General features: G+C 45.5%; 1 protein-coding gene across 1 annotated transcript in view; it reads left to right on the top strand.

The window, feature by feature from the left end:
- Window positions 1-13,278, top strand: part of SLC9A9 (solute carrier family 9 member A9) — a 550,188-nt gene that overhangs the window by 434,292 nt on the left and 102,618 nt on the right. Inside the window, exon 13 of the mRNA XM_084751783.1 lies at window positions 5,312-5,363. Within this exon, the coding sequence (XP_084607909.1) occupies window positions 5,312-5,363 (52 nt within the window). The remainder of the gene's footprint in view (window positions 1-5,311; window positions 5,364-13,278) is intronic.

Here is a 13,278-nt window from a genome sequence, read left to right as displayed (position 1 = left end):
GTAGATAGAATTAATACCCTTTAGTCCAGGTGTGCACTGGCCCGTGGCTCAACATGGCTGTTGATATTAAGGTCTCCAATGCCTCAATGCAGGACCTAAGGATCTGTGTAGAGACACTGGCAAACAACAGGCATGACAAGTCTGAACCCTAGTGCTACCGACAGAAAATACTGATCATAATAAAAATTAGTATCAACAGCAGCTGATAACAAAGGGCTTCTCTGTGGAGCCTTGGTTGTCCTGGAACTCACACTGTAGACCAGGCTGGCCTTGAACTTGTAGAGATTCTCCTGCCTCTGCTTCTGAAGAGCTGGGATTAAAGATGTGCACCACCGAGGCCAGACTGTAGCTGATAACATTTAAGAACTTTCTATGTGCTAGGTGCTAAGCTAATCACTCCTTATAATCACTCCATTGTATGACTGTATTGTATGATTACTCCCTTTGTACTAACAAGGAAACGGGTAGAGACCCTCAACATGATGTAGGTCATATAAGTTGAGAGATAGACCCAGGTTTCCCAGCCTGGGCAGTCTGGCTTCAGATCACCCCTCTTAACATCTGGCTTTCATTGAGACTTCAACAGCTGAGGAATGTCCCTGGAATCACTGGGCACCAGTGGGGCCTGGCAAACGATATGGACATTGGCTTGTCCTGCAGTTGTCACCTTAGGTGACACTGTAGCCACACAGATAAACAGAGAGTAAGCCAGGGTCACAAGAGACAAAGTGAGGTGTTCTCCCATGTACACAGGAGCAACAGCTGGAGGAGTACTTTGTCAAAGGTGGTAAAACTTTTAGACAGGAATCTGAGACCTATGAAGGCCTCCTGGCAGGGAAGGTGGGCAAAGAGATGGCAGAGGAAGAAGGAGTTCAAGAAAGAAGGATGCTAGGATCACAGATGCCAGTAGCAGCCACTGTGACCCAAACACAGAGCCTGGAGATTGGAGGGATGACCGTGGGTCATGAGAAAATGTGAAGAAGGACCAAGTTAGGGCTCAGAGGCAGGATTAGGTACTGACTTAGGAATGAAGTCCAGTTTAACAGGCAGACGTGAGGCACTAGATCAGATTGGCAGAGGGAAAACCTTGGCCCCGTAGGAGAGGTGTCAAAAAGTCTCGAATCGCTTGAGCAGCTTGGATGCCATCCCGTAGACCCTTGGGGGAAGTGCTGTGTACACACGAGGCATCACAAGCTGGGGTGACATCATGTCTTGTTTCTACAACCTGTAAGCAATCTTTAATGCATAAAAGTTGAGCGGATGCAAGGGTGTCCCGAAAATATGGTTCTCTCACACCCTGACTCGCTGCCTTGGATAGAACAGCAAGTTGATACAGATGTGGTCAGAGTATTTGCATAGCCCTGGGGATGCTGTGTGAGTGTGCCACGCATGCCAATACCCACAATTACACACAACAATCAAGAAAAAGTCAAGCAGGCTGGGGATTTAACTCAGTGGTAGAGTGCTCCTGGGTTCGGTCCTTAGCTCTGCAAAAAACAAAACAAAACAAACAAACAAAAAAAACAACAACAACCAAAAACAAAACAAAACAAAACAAAAAAGACAAAGGAAAAGACAGAAAACTACCCTTAGAGACAACAGGGGGTTAAGTTGAGAGTCTGAGGCAAGGTAAGAGCAACTGAGTGTTTCTGCGAACCCTTGTACAGTGTTTGCAATTCATTATTGTATAATAAACCTAAAAATAAAAACGTGTCCAATTTAATTATCAGGCTATTAGTCCCACTAAATAAAAAGTGGTGCTGTTGTGGGGGGGGCGCATGACACAGAGAAAATATGCTAACATTTTTATTGTTGCAGCCAGGAAATCAAGGGAGTCTAATTGGCAGGTTAAAAATAATAATAGTAGTAGTCAGGGAAAACTTAATGTGGTCATAAAGAGGTTCACACACCTCTCAGAAATTATGAAGTGGTAGGCATTAGGTTTTTATGGGACCAAGAGCAATGCTGAGCCTTTTGCTTAAAAAGAGAACACCCTAGCACCTTGTGTTTAAGGAGGCAGGAAGCCAAACAATATATTTTGGCAAGGTTTTTTTTTTTAAATCAAGAATTCCAAAAGTGAGACTTCTTATGCTGTCCCTTCAAGGCACTTAATTACCACATTTTTCCCCTCAACTTTATTTTCATTAAATCTTCCAAACTAAATACATATGGGGCCATTTCTGTTTTCTGTCCCCATTGCTCAACCAGGCTGCCCCAGAAGGCAAGTGACTCCTGACTTTCTTCAAGCCACTTCAGAGAGACACTCAGCTGTCAGGCTAAGACCAGCAGAGGCCTACCCGGAAACAGGAAATAGACCTCCTCCTGCCGGAAATGGGCTGAGGTGGGGCAGGGCAGGACCTGTGTCTTGTTCCCCCTGCAGGCCTTTGAGGTGCTTTGCACACAGGAAGCTAAATCTCTAAATCAGCTGTCCTCCTTCCTCAATTCCATCTGGCTGCCTCAATAGCTGGAATTAGAAGTGTCTGCTTTGATTGCTGTTTGGAAGAGATGCTTAAATTTTGGCGAAAAACCTCAGTGCTGCCTCTTTAATAGCTGGCTTTCTTAGGAAATTTCATTTCTGTTGTCTGCAGGGCTTTAAGCAAAGCACTAGAAGGGGGGAGGGGGGGGGAAGGCCACAAAATGACACAACAATTGATGCTTAGTAGAGGATCTGGGTCCAGTCTGCAGCCCACACAGGTGCCCAGCAGCCCTGAAACAGGTTGGACCTGTGCCGTTGAAATGGCGCTTCAAGCTTCAAAGGAACTCCCTGCATGAGTGGGGAGGGCTCAGCTCGACCAAACTAGAGAGAGTGCCAGGAAAATGGGGCAGCATGGACTTCCACACACACACTCCTGTGTCACACACACTCTGGCCAACTGCCTGCACTGGCCTTGGGTGGGTGGGGGGTGGGGGCACTTCCTAACCCTCCTCTCTCACCCCGCTTCTACTCCCTTCCTTCTGTCCTCCCTTTTTCCCCTCTTACCTTTTCTGCCCTTCCTCTTACCCCCGACCCACCCACCCAAGCACACCATGCCCCCTTCTCCTTCTTAAATGAAACTGTTGCAATATTTTTTCCTACTCTACTGCAGAGAATCAAGGGTTGGTCTGCTGGGAGCCCCACCTACAAGCCTGAACACCACAGATTGAGACAATAAAGAGCTGGTCCTTTGGGTTGCTCAAGCAGAGGGCTCTGTATGCCCAGGTGTCAGGATTCTGCCTCAGTCGGCCTGCCTGTGATGTCACTGCTTACCTGCCACGGGGGCGTGGCCCTGCCCAGGGCTGTATAAAAGAACAAACTCTCCTTGTGGCTCTGTCTCTTACCCCCTTACACCCCGTGCTCACTTCGTAAACCTCATATAATATCTAGTGCCTGGCATCTTATTATCTTATCTTATTTTTTTAAATCATAATACCAGCGTGGCCTGATTTGCAGGTATTTTAAGCAACCTCATCTTTACTGTGGCTGTTGTCCTTTTACCAACTCACTGCTCTGAGGACTTCTATCTCAGCCCTCCCCGCGCCCCCCCCACCCCACCCCCCCCACCCCACCCCCATCCCCGCCTCCAGATGCCTGAGGATGCCTGAAGAGATATTTGAGAGCAGTAGAGGTTGATGCAAACACTCTGAAGAGCTGTTAAAGGCAGCCTGGGGGCGGGGGAGGGGGGGAGTGGCGCGGGGCGGGGCGGGGGGGGGGTGTGCTCTGCTGGAGCCTGGCTTAGGCAGCCTTGGGGGGTGCAGTGGCGCGCGCGGGGGGGGGGTGCACACCCACACCACCTCCCACCCACCAACTTCCTCCTACACTCTCAGCCCACCCCCAACCCAAGGGGCTCACTCTGCCGGAGAGGAAATGCAATCATCAGGGCCCCTCACTTGCTCTGGCTCTTCCTTGACCCTGGGAAGACCCCCAGCACTGTGTTCCCAGGGTCTGTGTTTCTGTAAGATTTGGGAGAGGAGTATATTTTTAAACACAGAGTGAGCCACTGTTTCCGAGCTCCCCACCCCCACCCCCACCCCACCCCCACCTTCATTCTCCTCTGTGGACAATTGGGGGATCCAAACCAGGAGCAGCAAGGAGAGCACATCTTTTGTTTGCGTGAGTGGGATACTTTTTAAGGGGCCACAGTGACATCTGTGTATACTACTGGTCGTCCTGAAGTAGGAAGAGCTTATAGAAACTGAGCATAAAGATTGCAATAAATGTGGGCATATCCTTTGGCGCCTGACAGCACAGGCCCGTAGGTACTGGGGGCGGGATGGGGGAGGAGGATGGCGGGCGGGGGAGGGGGGGGGAGGACGGGCGGGGACAAGGCATGAGATACACAGAGTCAGAAGCAATTCTGGAAAATGAAAACTCAGTTCTCGTTGATGCCTGTCAAAATGGAAATGCCGAAATGTATTCAGTAAGGAGGCGTGCGTAGAGATCAGGACACCGCGCATTGTTTATGGAAATTGCACGGAATGAAATTTATCAGGCATCTTACATTTGGCGGATTAGCATGACAGTGCGGCATAGAGCAAGCCGGTCTGGGTAAGGAAGCATACTTTATTCCCTCCTGGCTATCAAGAATTTCAGTCTCGCCTAGGGACAATTTTTGCCTCTTTTTTTTCCCCCCACCTTCACTCATATAAAATCACTATCAGATAAAGGAAACATCAACATATGCAAGCAAAGTTTACAGCACAAAAGGTGATTTTAGAGGTATGCCAGGGCAGTTAATTAAAACATTATGGACAATATTGTTGTTGATGATGTTATTATTATTATTATTATTACTGTTGTTGTAATCTTGGTTGCAATTACTAGCTTTACAAGATATCTATAATTTTTCATTTTCTAATGAGTCTCTTTAGAACATTCCATATTTAGAACATTTCCTTAAAGAAACCTCCCCTCAAAACTGTATAAGTTCAGGCTCTACAATCTAGACCCTCCCAGTTGACAGCCCACGTGAATCTGGATGAGTCTTGATTTTCACTGCATTAGAGAACCCTGCTTCAGGGTAGGGACCCATGATTGTGGTGGAGTTTCCTCAGCAAATCCTGTGGGGTAGCCCTGGTTTGGAGGCTACAGAGATCTTTCTCATGGCAGCTCCTATCCCAAGTTCTCCAGGGTTTTGCTCTGGTGATCAGTCTCCTGGGGTTCCTGTTTCTAAGGAGGCCAGATGGTTTTCTCGCCAAACCTTTACTCACACTTACGTTGTGTCTAGGTCACCTAATGGTGTGATTGTTGCTCAAGATCTCATCTCCTCAACAACAGGGCACTTACTGATTTCTGCTCTTCTTGTTTTTGTTTTTGTTTTTGTTTTTATAACAGAGTCGGTGTGGATCTGGATGAAAATCTGAAGGAAGAGCCCTCCTCACAGCAGGCAAGTTGCTAAGTCAGTGGATAAAACATGGACTGGTCCGTGGACCATCCACACTTTTAGAGCACATAGCCAGGGTAGCTTTTTGTAGAAGGGTTTGCCTCTCTGCATAGGAATTCAGGAGGTTGGTTATGCTTAACATATGAATGTTCCGAACCAGCTCACTACAGCCTCTTGTGATATCAGGAGTCTCAAAAACACAGAACAGTCTCTAGACCATGGGGCATCCCACAGTTTACACCCTGCCCAGCTGCTAGCCCGGTGGTCTCAGGCCTCAGCGAACTCACTCAAAGCGTGCTCAGCACACAACAGATGGGCCTGTTCCTCCCGAACGGCTTCTCGTTCATCAGATCTGGGTGTTCAGAAATAGTGAAAGAGGCCAGAGACAGAGAAACAATTTCGGGAATCCATTTCTGACCTAGCTGAACAGCCATTAGCTACAAAGATCCAAAAAGCCTTTGACAAAATCGCTCAGCTAATCCCTTGAGTGGAGGAAAATTGTTCCTCAAAACCTAGTTTTGAATCTGCCATCAAGGTAAGATGGGACTTTAACGATACTGCCTTAGTCATTCCCGAACATGGTCGCTCACCTTAAGACAAAAGGACAAATATGTGGAAATTTTCCACATTTGTTGCAAGTAGAGGGTCCATAGACATGATGGGGATAATGTGGTAAATATGTGGCATTGCTTAATAAGCTACATTTGGGGGGGGGTTGTTTGTTAGTTGTTTTGTTTTGTTTTGTTTGATTTGATTTGGTTTTTTTTGAGACAGGGTTTCTCTGTGTAGCCTTGGCTGTCCTGAACTCACTTTGTAGACCAGCTGGCCTCAAACTCACAGCAATCCTCCAGCCTCTGCTAAGCTACATTTTGATTGTGTTTGGATTTGGGGACGATCCTTGCTTTGACTTCAAGGGTTTTCCTCTTTTACCATCAATGTAGCACGGCTGGCTAGCATTCCTGGGCAGGTGGCCACTTCCTGGGTCAGGCATAGACCAGGAGGAGCTCCTGTTCCACACAGAAGGCTGAGGAATGAGGTTCATGATGCGCATGGCTCATGTGTGTCCTTGGTTGCATGTGTGTCCCAGGGCCATGGATGCTCTTTTCACAGACTGAGTGCTCTGTGTGGAGCAAAGCACAGCATGGCTGCCTGGATATTGGGATTAGAGCCAGCCAGGTGACCTTAGAGACAGAAACAAAACCATCACCTGGGCTATAATGAGCAGTGAGGAAGGTCTGACTGTGGCTCAGTTTTCAAAAGCATTTTCATCAACCGTAGGTCAAATAATCTATTCTCTGACCTTCTAGCAAAACTTTTATCTAAATTTTATCCTTTTCATGTATCTTTTTCTTTAGAAGACAGAAGAAGAAAATTCATCAAAGAAAAATTTTTGTCTTCCTCTAATGGCCTAAAAATCTTATAATCACATATAATTATTGGTAAAATGTCCTACTAGCCTAACTCATTTCTAAAGTTGATACATATTTTAGCTTGTTCATACAGCACTTTAAAATAAAGTTCAATGTTGTTAGTTCAGCGATGACTCTTACCTGGAGATATTACCATAATGAAAGGTTTTATTTTTTTTTAGTTGTTTCGGAAATAGGATTGTGCTACCTAGGAACATTTGGGGGTGGGGGAAGTGAACATTATGTGACATTTGGGTCTTGAAAAAGCTTTTACATCTTGGAGTTTCAGCTTTCCTGGCCATATAGAGTGAATGATAATGATGTTTGTTTCTGCAGGCTGTTATAAAAAAAAAAACAGACTTAGGGCTGGGGAGAGGGTTCAATGGGTGAAGTGTGTGCTGTGCAAACATGAGGCCCCCAGTTCAGATCCCCAGCACCTACATAAAGGCTGGACATAGAGTCACACAGCTGTAGTTACAGGGCTGGGTAGGGATGGGAACAAGATGGTTCTAGGGTTTATTGGCCAGCCAGCCTAGCGGAAACAGCGAGCTCTAGGTTCAATGAGAGCTGCTGGCTCAGAAAAATAAGGCCAAAGAACAATAGAGAAAAACATCCAATATCAACCTCTGGCCTACACATGCAGATGTACATTCAAGCACACCTATATACACATACCTCTAATACACACACACACACACACACACACACACACACACACACACACACATGCATATCACTGAAACAAACCAATATCATCCTATAAAAGATGTTAGATACTTTGAATCATTAAGTAATTGTGTGTTTTAAATTTCAGTGGAATAAGAATAATCAGAACAGAAAACACACACACACACACACACATGTAAAGAGAAGCCAAATAAACAGGTTGCAGGTCTCCATCCTTGCTGTCTGTGCTCCAACTACAAATGAATTTTCTGGCACCCAAAGGCACCTGGCAAAAAAAAAAAAAAAAAAAAAAAAAAAAAAGAGGAAACAACCAGTCACATATTAAACCCTTATCTTTAGGGGACAAAAAGCATTTCCCTTGGACCAGATGTGTGAAAACAGTGGAGTCCCCTGTTTTACACTGACCTCTCTCTGGAGAGCTTCCTCTACAGGGTCAAAAAGGGGGGGCTCAGCTCCTTGTTAATCCACTCCCACTTTAATTACATACTTCCTGGGGAGCTGCCTGTGGCTTACAAATAACTTGCAGGAGCTTTTACTGGGGACCCTTCTTGCCATGCTCTTCAGCTAGCCGAGCTGGCAAATAGCAAAACCAGTTTCAAAGACAGAGGTTGGAGTAATTGTTCTTAGTGTCAACTACAGGAAGCAGTGGACTCCAAGCAGAAGCAGTTGGCCGAAGGATCCATCCCGCTGCCATTCAACCTGGGCAAAGCGTGTTTGGTACTTTTCAAACCTTCTGTGGAGCTGTTCTCTGCTGTCCTTTTGCCTGGCAATCCTTACTTGTCATCAGTATCTACTAATGCCAAGCATAAGTCCAACACTCTGTTTCCACCTGCTCTACACTTATTAAACTAGGTTTACACTAACGAGGGTAATAAGAAGGCTGATCTCTGCACTGGCCAACCATAACAGCAGTTCTTAACCAAAAGCTAAAAAATGCTTAAAGCTGTTACTGACTCTTCAATCTCAAAGTCAAACTCAAAAGTATAATTAGATGCGGCTGTTTATAAAGCACTTTCCACCCCCTGAGCTTGTAGGGAATACCTTTGGGACACGTGCTTGAAGCACGGTTTCCTTTGCCTTTGCAACGCATGACGGTGCATTCTTCATTGTACCAGGCCCAGAAACTTTGGAAAGCATGGTCCAAATGCAGCCGTTACCCTTTAAATGGACAGTTTGTGACTTTGCTGCTTTGAGGAATAGGAGGTACTGTGTGTATGTCTCAGAAGCTTGAAAAACAAACCGTACTTCTCTCCCCTGACTCCCAGAAAGTTTTCCTTGTAATTGCTTCCCTGTTCTTGGAAGCATGCCCTTGTGAGCTAGGTGAAGTCTCCAGGGTACCACTCCTGCCTTTGATGGAAAGTTCCAGCATTTAAGAGGACTCGGCAGGGCTTTTTTCCCCCTTCTCATCATCCTGTCATAATCTTCCCATTGAATGCTGGCTGTGGTTTTTTTTAATGCCGTTCTAAGCATATTATATGTGTTATCCCAGTTTTGAAGATAACACTGAACCAGATACCGTATCATCCCATCTACAAGCAAGGAAACTGCACACAGAGAAGGTAGATAATGCGAACAAAAGGCTCATAGAAGGCAAAGGTGGAATTTGAATCCAGGTAATTTGCTTTGAGGACATCCCATTTTACCGGATAGGCTAGGAATCATCGACCCCGCTCCTATCAAATTCTATTTTGAAGTTTCCCCACCACCACCACACACACACACACACAGAACTTTTGCTTCAAGGAGGAACACCTATGAGAAAAAGATAGTAAGTGAAGGCTGTGAGTTCAGAAGAAAATAATGATAAAGCAGGTGAATGGGCGGAGAAGGAAGGAGAGGTCATTGGCTATATAGGGCAAGCCTGTGAAAGTAGCATTTGATAGAAAGCTGAAGTACGTAAGGAAGCAAGCCAAGGGGAAACGAAGGCAGTGGTCCAGTCAGAGGGCACAGCGAGGTTGCAGGCTCTGAGTTGGTGGGCTGGTGGGAGCCCAAGCAGAACAGTGTGCGGGCCAATGTGGCTGGAGGTGCGTGACAAGGCAGAAGCAGATGAACCAAGGTAGGAGTGATGAACAGGGCTGCAAGGGCGAGTCTGAGCTTACACTGCATGTGATGGGGTGCACTCAACAGTGTCTCAAAGCCTAGAAGTTTCTTTCTCATTTCTCCTAACCCCACTCTGTCGACTATTATAATAAACCTCAATTTCGCCATTACTAACACAATTTTATTTTTAACACAGTGTTAGTCTCTGTACGGTTTCTCTTAATTATTAGCTTGCACTTTTCTTTTATTTCTGATGATCTCTTTCCCGAAGGTCCAACTTTGGTTGTCCGTTCTGTATGGGTATAACAGTTGGGGGATGGTCTGATGTGTTTTGATGCTAATTGGTGCTTACTGTCTCTGTGACCAACCTTTTGCTTAATAAAAAGCCATCCCACCTGGCCAGGGCAAAGGAGATAGGTGGGGCTTAGAGAGAAAGGAATTCTGGGAAGAAAAAGGACCGCCACCAGGAGAAAGGAGAAAGGAGAGAGACCTGAAGGGAAGAGAGGAAGGCTGCCATGGGTTAGCTGGAGGAGAAGCACATGGCCGGTGTGGATGGAGCATCTGGCCCAGATGAAGAACATGAGCACGTATTTGGGATTATGGATGGGAGGTAGCTTGATAGAAGTTATTAGAAGCAGATGGCATGGGATTGAGACAGGGATCTCATGCCTGCCCCACTATGGGAAGTAGTTTAGAGGATTGATATCTGCCCTGCCCCAGGTTAACCAAGGCTATTTTAAAATATAACAAGCATCTGTGTCTTGATTGATCGCTAGCCAGGCCTACAGATAATACAGATAATTTTTAAACAATAAGCTTTTCTTTTATTTCTGGTAGTCTCCTTCCCGAAGTTCCGATTTTGGTCGTCCGTTCTGTGTGGGTATAAGCTTGGTGATTTGGTTCTAATTGTTGTGGCTCCAGACTCCAAGCTCCCAAGAAGAGTAGAAGGACAGCAGTAGGAACAGAGCAACAGGGTTTTCAAGATAAGATTTCTCACCCGGAAAGACTCAGGCTAAGCAGAGACACAAAGAAACGTCTGTCAGATACGAAGGGTGTAAGCACAGTGAACAAACACGTGTCTGCCAAGTCTCAGAAAGCCATAACCTTGAGTGCCTTTGAAACCAGCAATCACTGTGCGGACTACAGGTAGTCATCGCTCTGCACAATTGGCTCTTCTTAGCCTGGTGCTCAGAAACACAGGTAATGCTCATCAAGGGGGAAAGACTTAATTAGCAAACGAACGGTAGGGTCATTTCATTCATTACGTAAGACTTACCCTTTCCACTGTTTCTATTTTCAAACATTCCGGGTGAAACTATAACAACACAACACTGGGCCCCGCCTGTAGCCATGGCACTTAGCAGTGAACGGTCTCATGTACGAGATTCATTTCCGAAACCTGTACAGGTGGCATCGGTTTCACGGAATGTAAATTCCACACAACACCCCACAAGTGTTTCAGGAATAGAGTACCAGGCTCCGAATTGATGCGGCCCAGATGAAACTTTTTAATGCTACATTGTAAATAAAACTTTCTTGAAAAAAAAAAAGTGAATATCCCTAAGCACATTCCTTGGGTTTTTCCCTTGAATGACACTGGCATTTTTCTTTATAATACTTTCCTATGCCATATACACCCAAAAGAGTACCCCCCCACACACACACTAGCATTTTTACATATAAGGTCAACATCCACATATTTTTCTTACCAGCAGATTCTTTAATTTCATGCTCTAGAAAGCAGGAATGATAACGAGGAAGCAGAGGGAGGAGCCAGGTACAACTTACGGAGCAATTTTTACACATTTTATAGGCATGATTTAAATAATCTTTAATTCTTGCTTTGCCCAATCAGGATACCTATTACTATCAGCCTCTCTTAAAGTGAGAAGGTGAAAGCTTTAAAAAGGAACCCTCCCCAAGACAACACTTAAAGCCAGGGCCACTCCATCCTCGTGGTCCTCCATGGGCACCTGTGTAGTCTGTGTACCGCCTCCCTTGCCGTTGACATTGAAGCTGCTCGCTTTCCCAGCCAGTCTAACGGCTCAGTTCTATCGAGAGTATAAGCAGGTCCTCATTTCAAGGGTCCAGAGCATAGTTCTCGTGCCTTGATTAACTCAACATGGGCTCCTCCCCTTCTCCCATACCCACTAAGCTAAAAGCCTTGTCCCGTTGTCTAGGAAGTCCTCTGCGCTCTCTACAGGATGCCAACACTCCGTTTCAGTGGAGTAGGCACTACCCCTTCCTCCCATCATCCTCTGCTTCTTAATTCCTCCTTGCAAGGGCTGCCTGTCTAAAATGCTTGTTCCTGCTGAGGTCTAAAGGAGGAACATTCCAGACAGGATGAAATCTCAAAGGAAGGAACGCTCACAGCCGGGGTGATAAGTAGTAATGATGCTGATACAGCTGGAATTGCCCCAGGGGATATTAGAGACCACGAGTCTGTGAGAGATAGTGGCTGGCTGGCTCCACGTTAATGCTGGGCAACACACTCAAAACCTAAGAGGTGTGCAACAGGAGTCCTACTGCTGTGTGCGCCTTGGGAGCACACTGTACTGGCAAAGACGACAGAGGGCAAGAGTGTAAGAGAAAGCACGTAATGTTTCCTGGGGCTGGCCTGAGTTCTAGTATACTGGCTCTGTGGCTACATTCTGTTCTTCAATGAGAGTTCCAAGAACACCCGAGAAAGTAGGTAGATAAATAGGCAGCTCTTCTCTGGAGAAAAGAACTGCCAGCTTTCATTGGAAATGCCAGTGACATGGGCAGGCAGAGGGGAGAAGCTGGGATCTCTGACATAACTCATCTGCCATATAGATCATTTGGCCTATGAAAAAGAGTTTTAGTGTTATAAAAGATAAAAATTCAGTCTTTTGAATGTGCATGGCTTGATTTTGTAAGTATGATTGCTCCATCTTCGTAAGCATTATATATATGTTTATATATATATATATAGGTATATATATATATGTATATATATATATATATATATATATATATATATTTGAAAAGATGTGTCTTCCAGAAACTTTTTCAATAACACATTCAACAACTGCAGAATATAATTGGTATAATATCACAAAAGTGTCAGAAGAGGTAGGTCAGTTGTTAAAGTGCACCCCTAAAGGCATGGATTCAATCTATGGTGCTGCCCAAACTTGGAGTTGTATTACACGTTTGTAATTCTAACACCTAAGGGATGGTGGTAGGAGGACTCAAAGGTCAAGAGCATCCTTGGCTACCTAGCATGGGAGTCTCGCTCAAAATAAAAGCCTGGGTAGGGCGCTGTATCCATTGGTAAAGCATTTTCAGGTCCTCAGCACCCACATAAACAGCCAGACACAGGGATATGTGCCTGGGACCCCAGTGCTGGGGAAGCAGTGACACGTGGATCTCTGTCACCAGCCGGCCAGCCTGGATGAGTCAATGGGCTCCACGTTCAGTGTGAAGTAAGGTAGAGAGTTTAACAGTCGTCTGCCTCCGCCATCTGTGCACACATACTTGCACACCCCCATGCACGTGTTCCCACACCCATACACACGCGACATGCCAACTACGTCAGATTGATTCTTTGTTTTAATCCACTCGTTTTACCAGTTGCTTATGCAACCTGCACCCATTAGAGGCTTGCCTGGTTCTCCTTCATAGTTTGGCCAATATTGCCTTATATACTTCAGAAACTTCCTTGAACGCAGACCTCAGTTCCTTTTAGTGCTTTGAAAATCATATCCTCTTGCCTTCAAGCCTTTATTTTTTTCATGAAACATTAGTAGAATTTATTTTTA

The sequence above is a fragment of the Acomys minous genome (genome assembly GCF_964271855.1).
Source record: "Acomys minous genome assembly, chromosome: 13".
Lineage (NCBI taxonomy): Eukaryota > Metazoa > Chordata > Mammalia > Rodentia > Muridae > Acomys > Acomys minous.
This window is presented reverse-complemented; position numbering and strand designations above follow the sequence as displayed.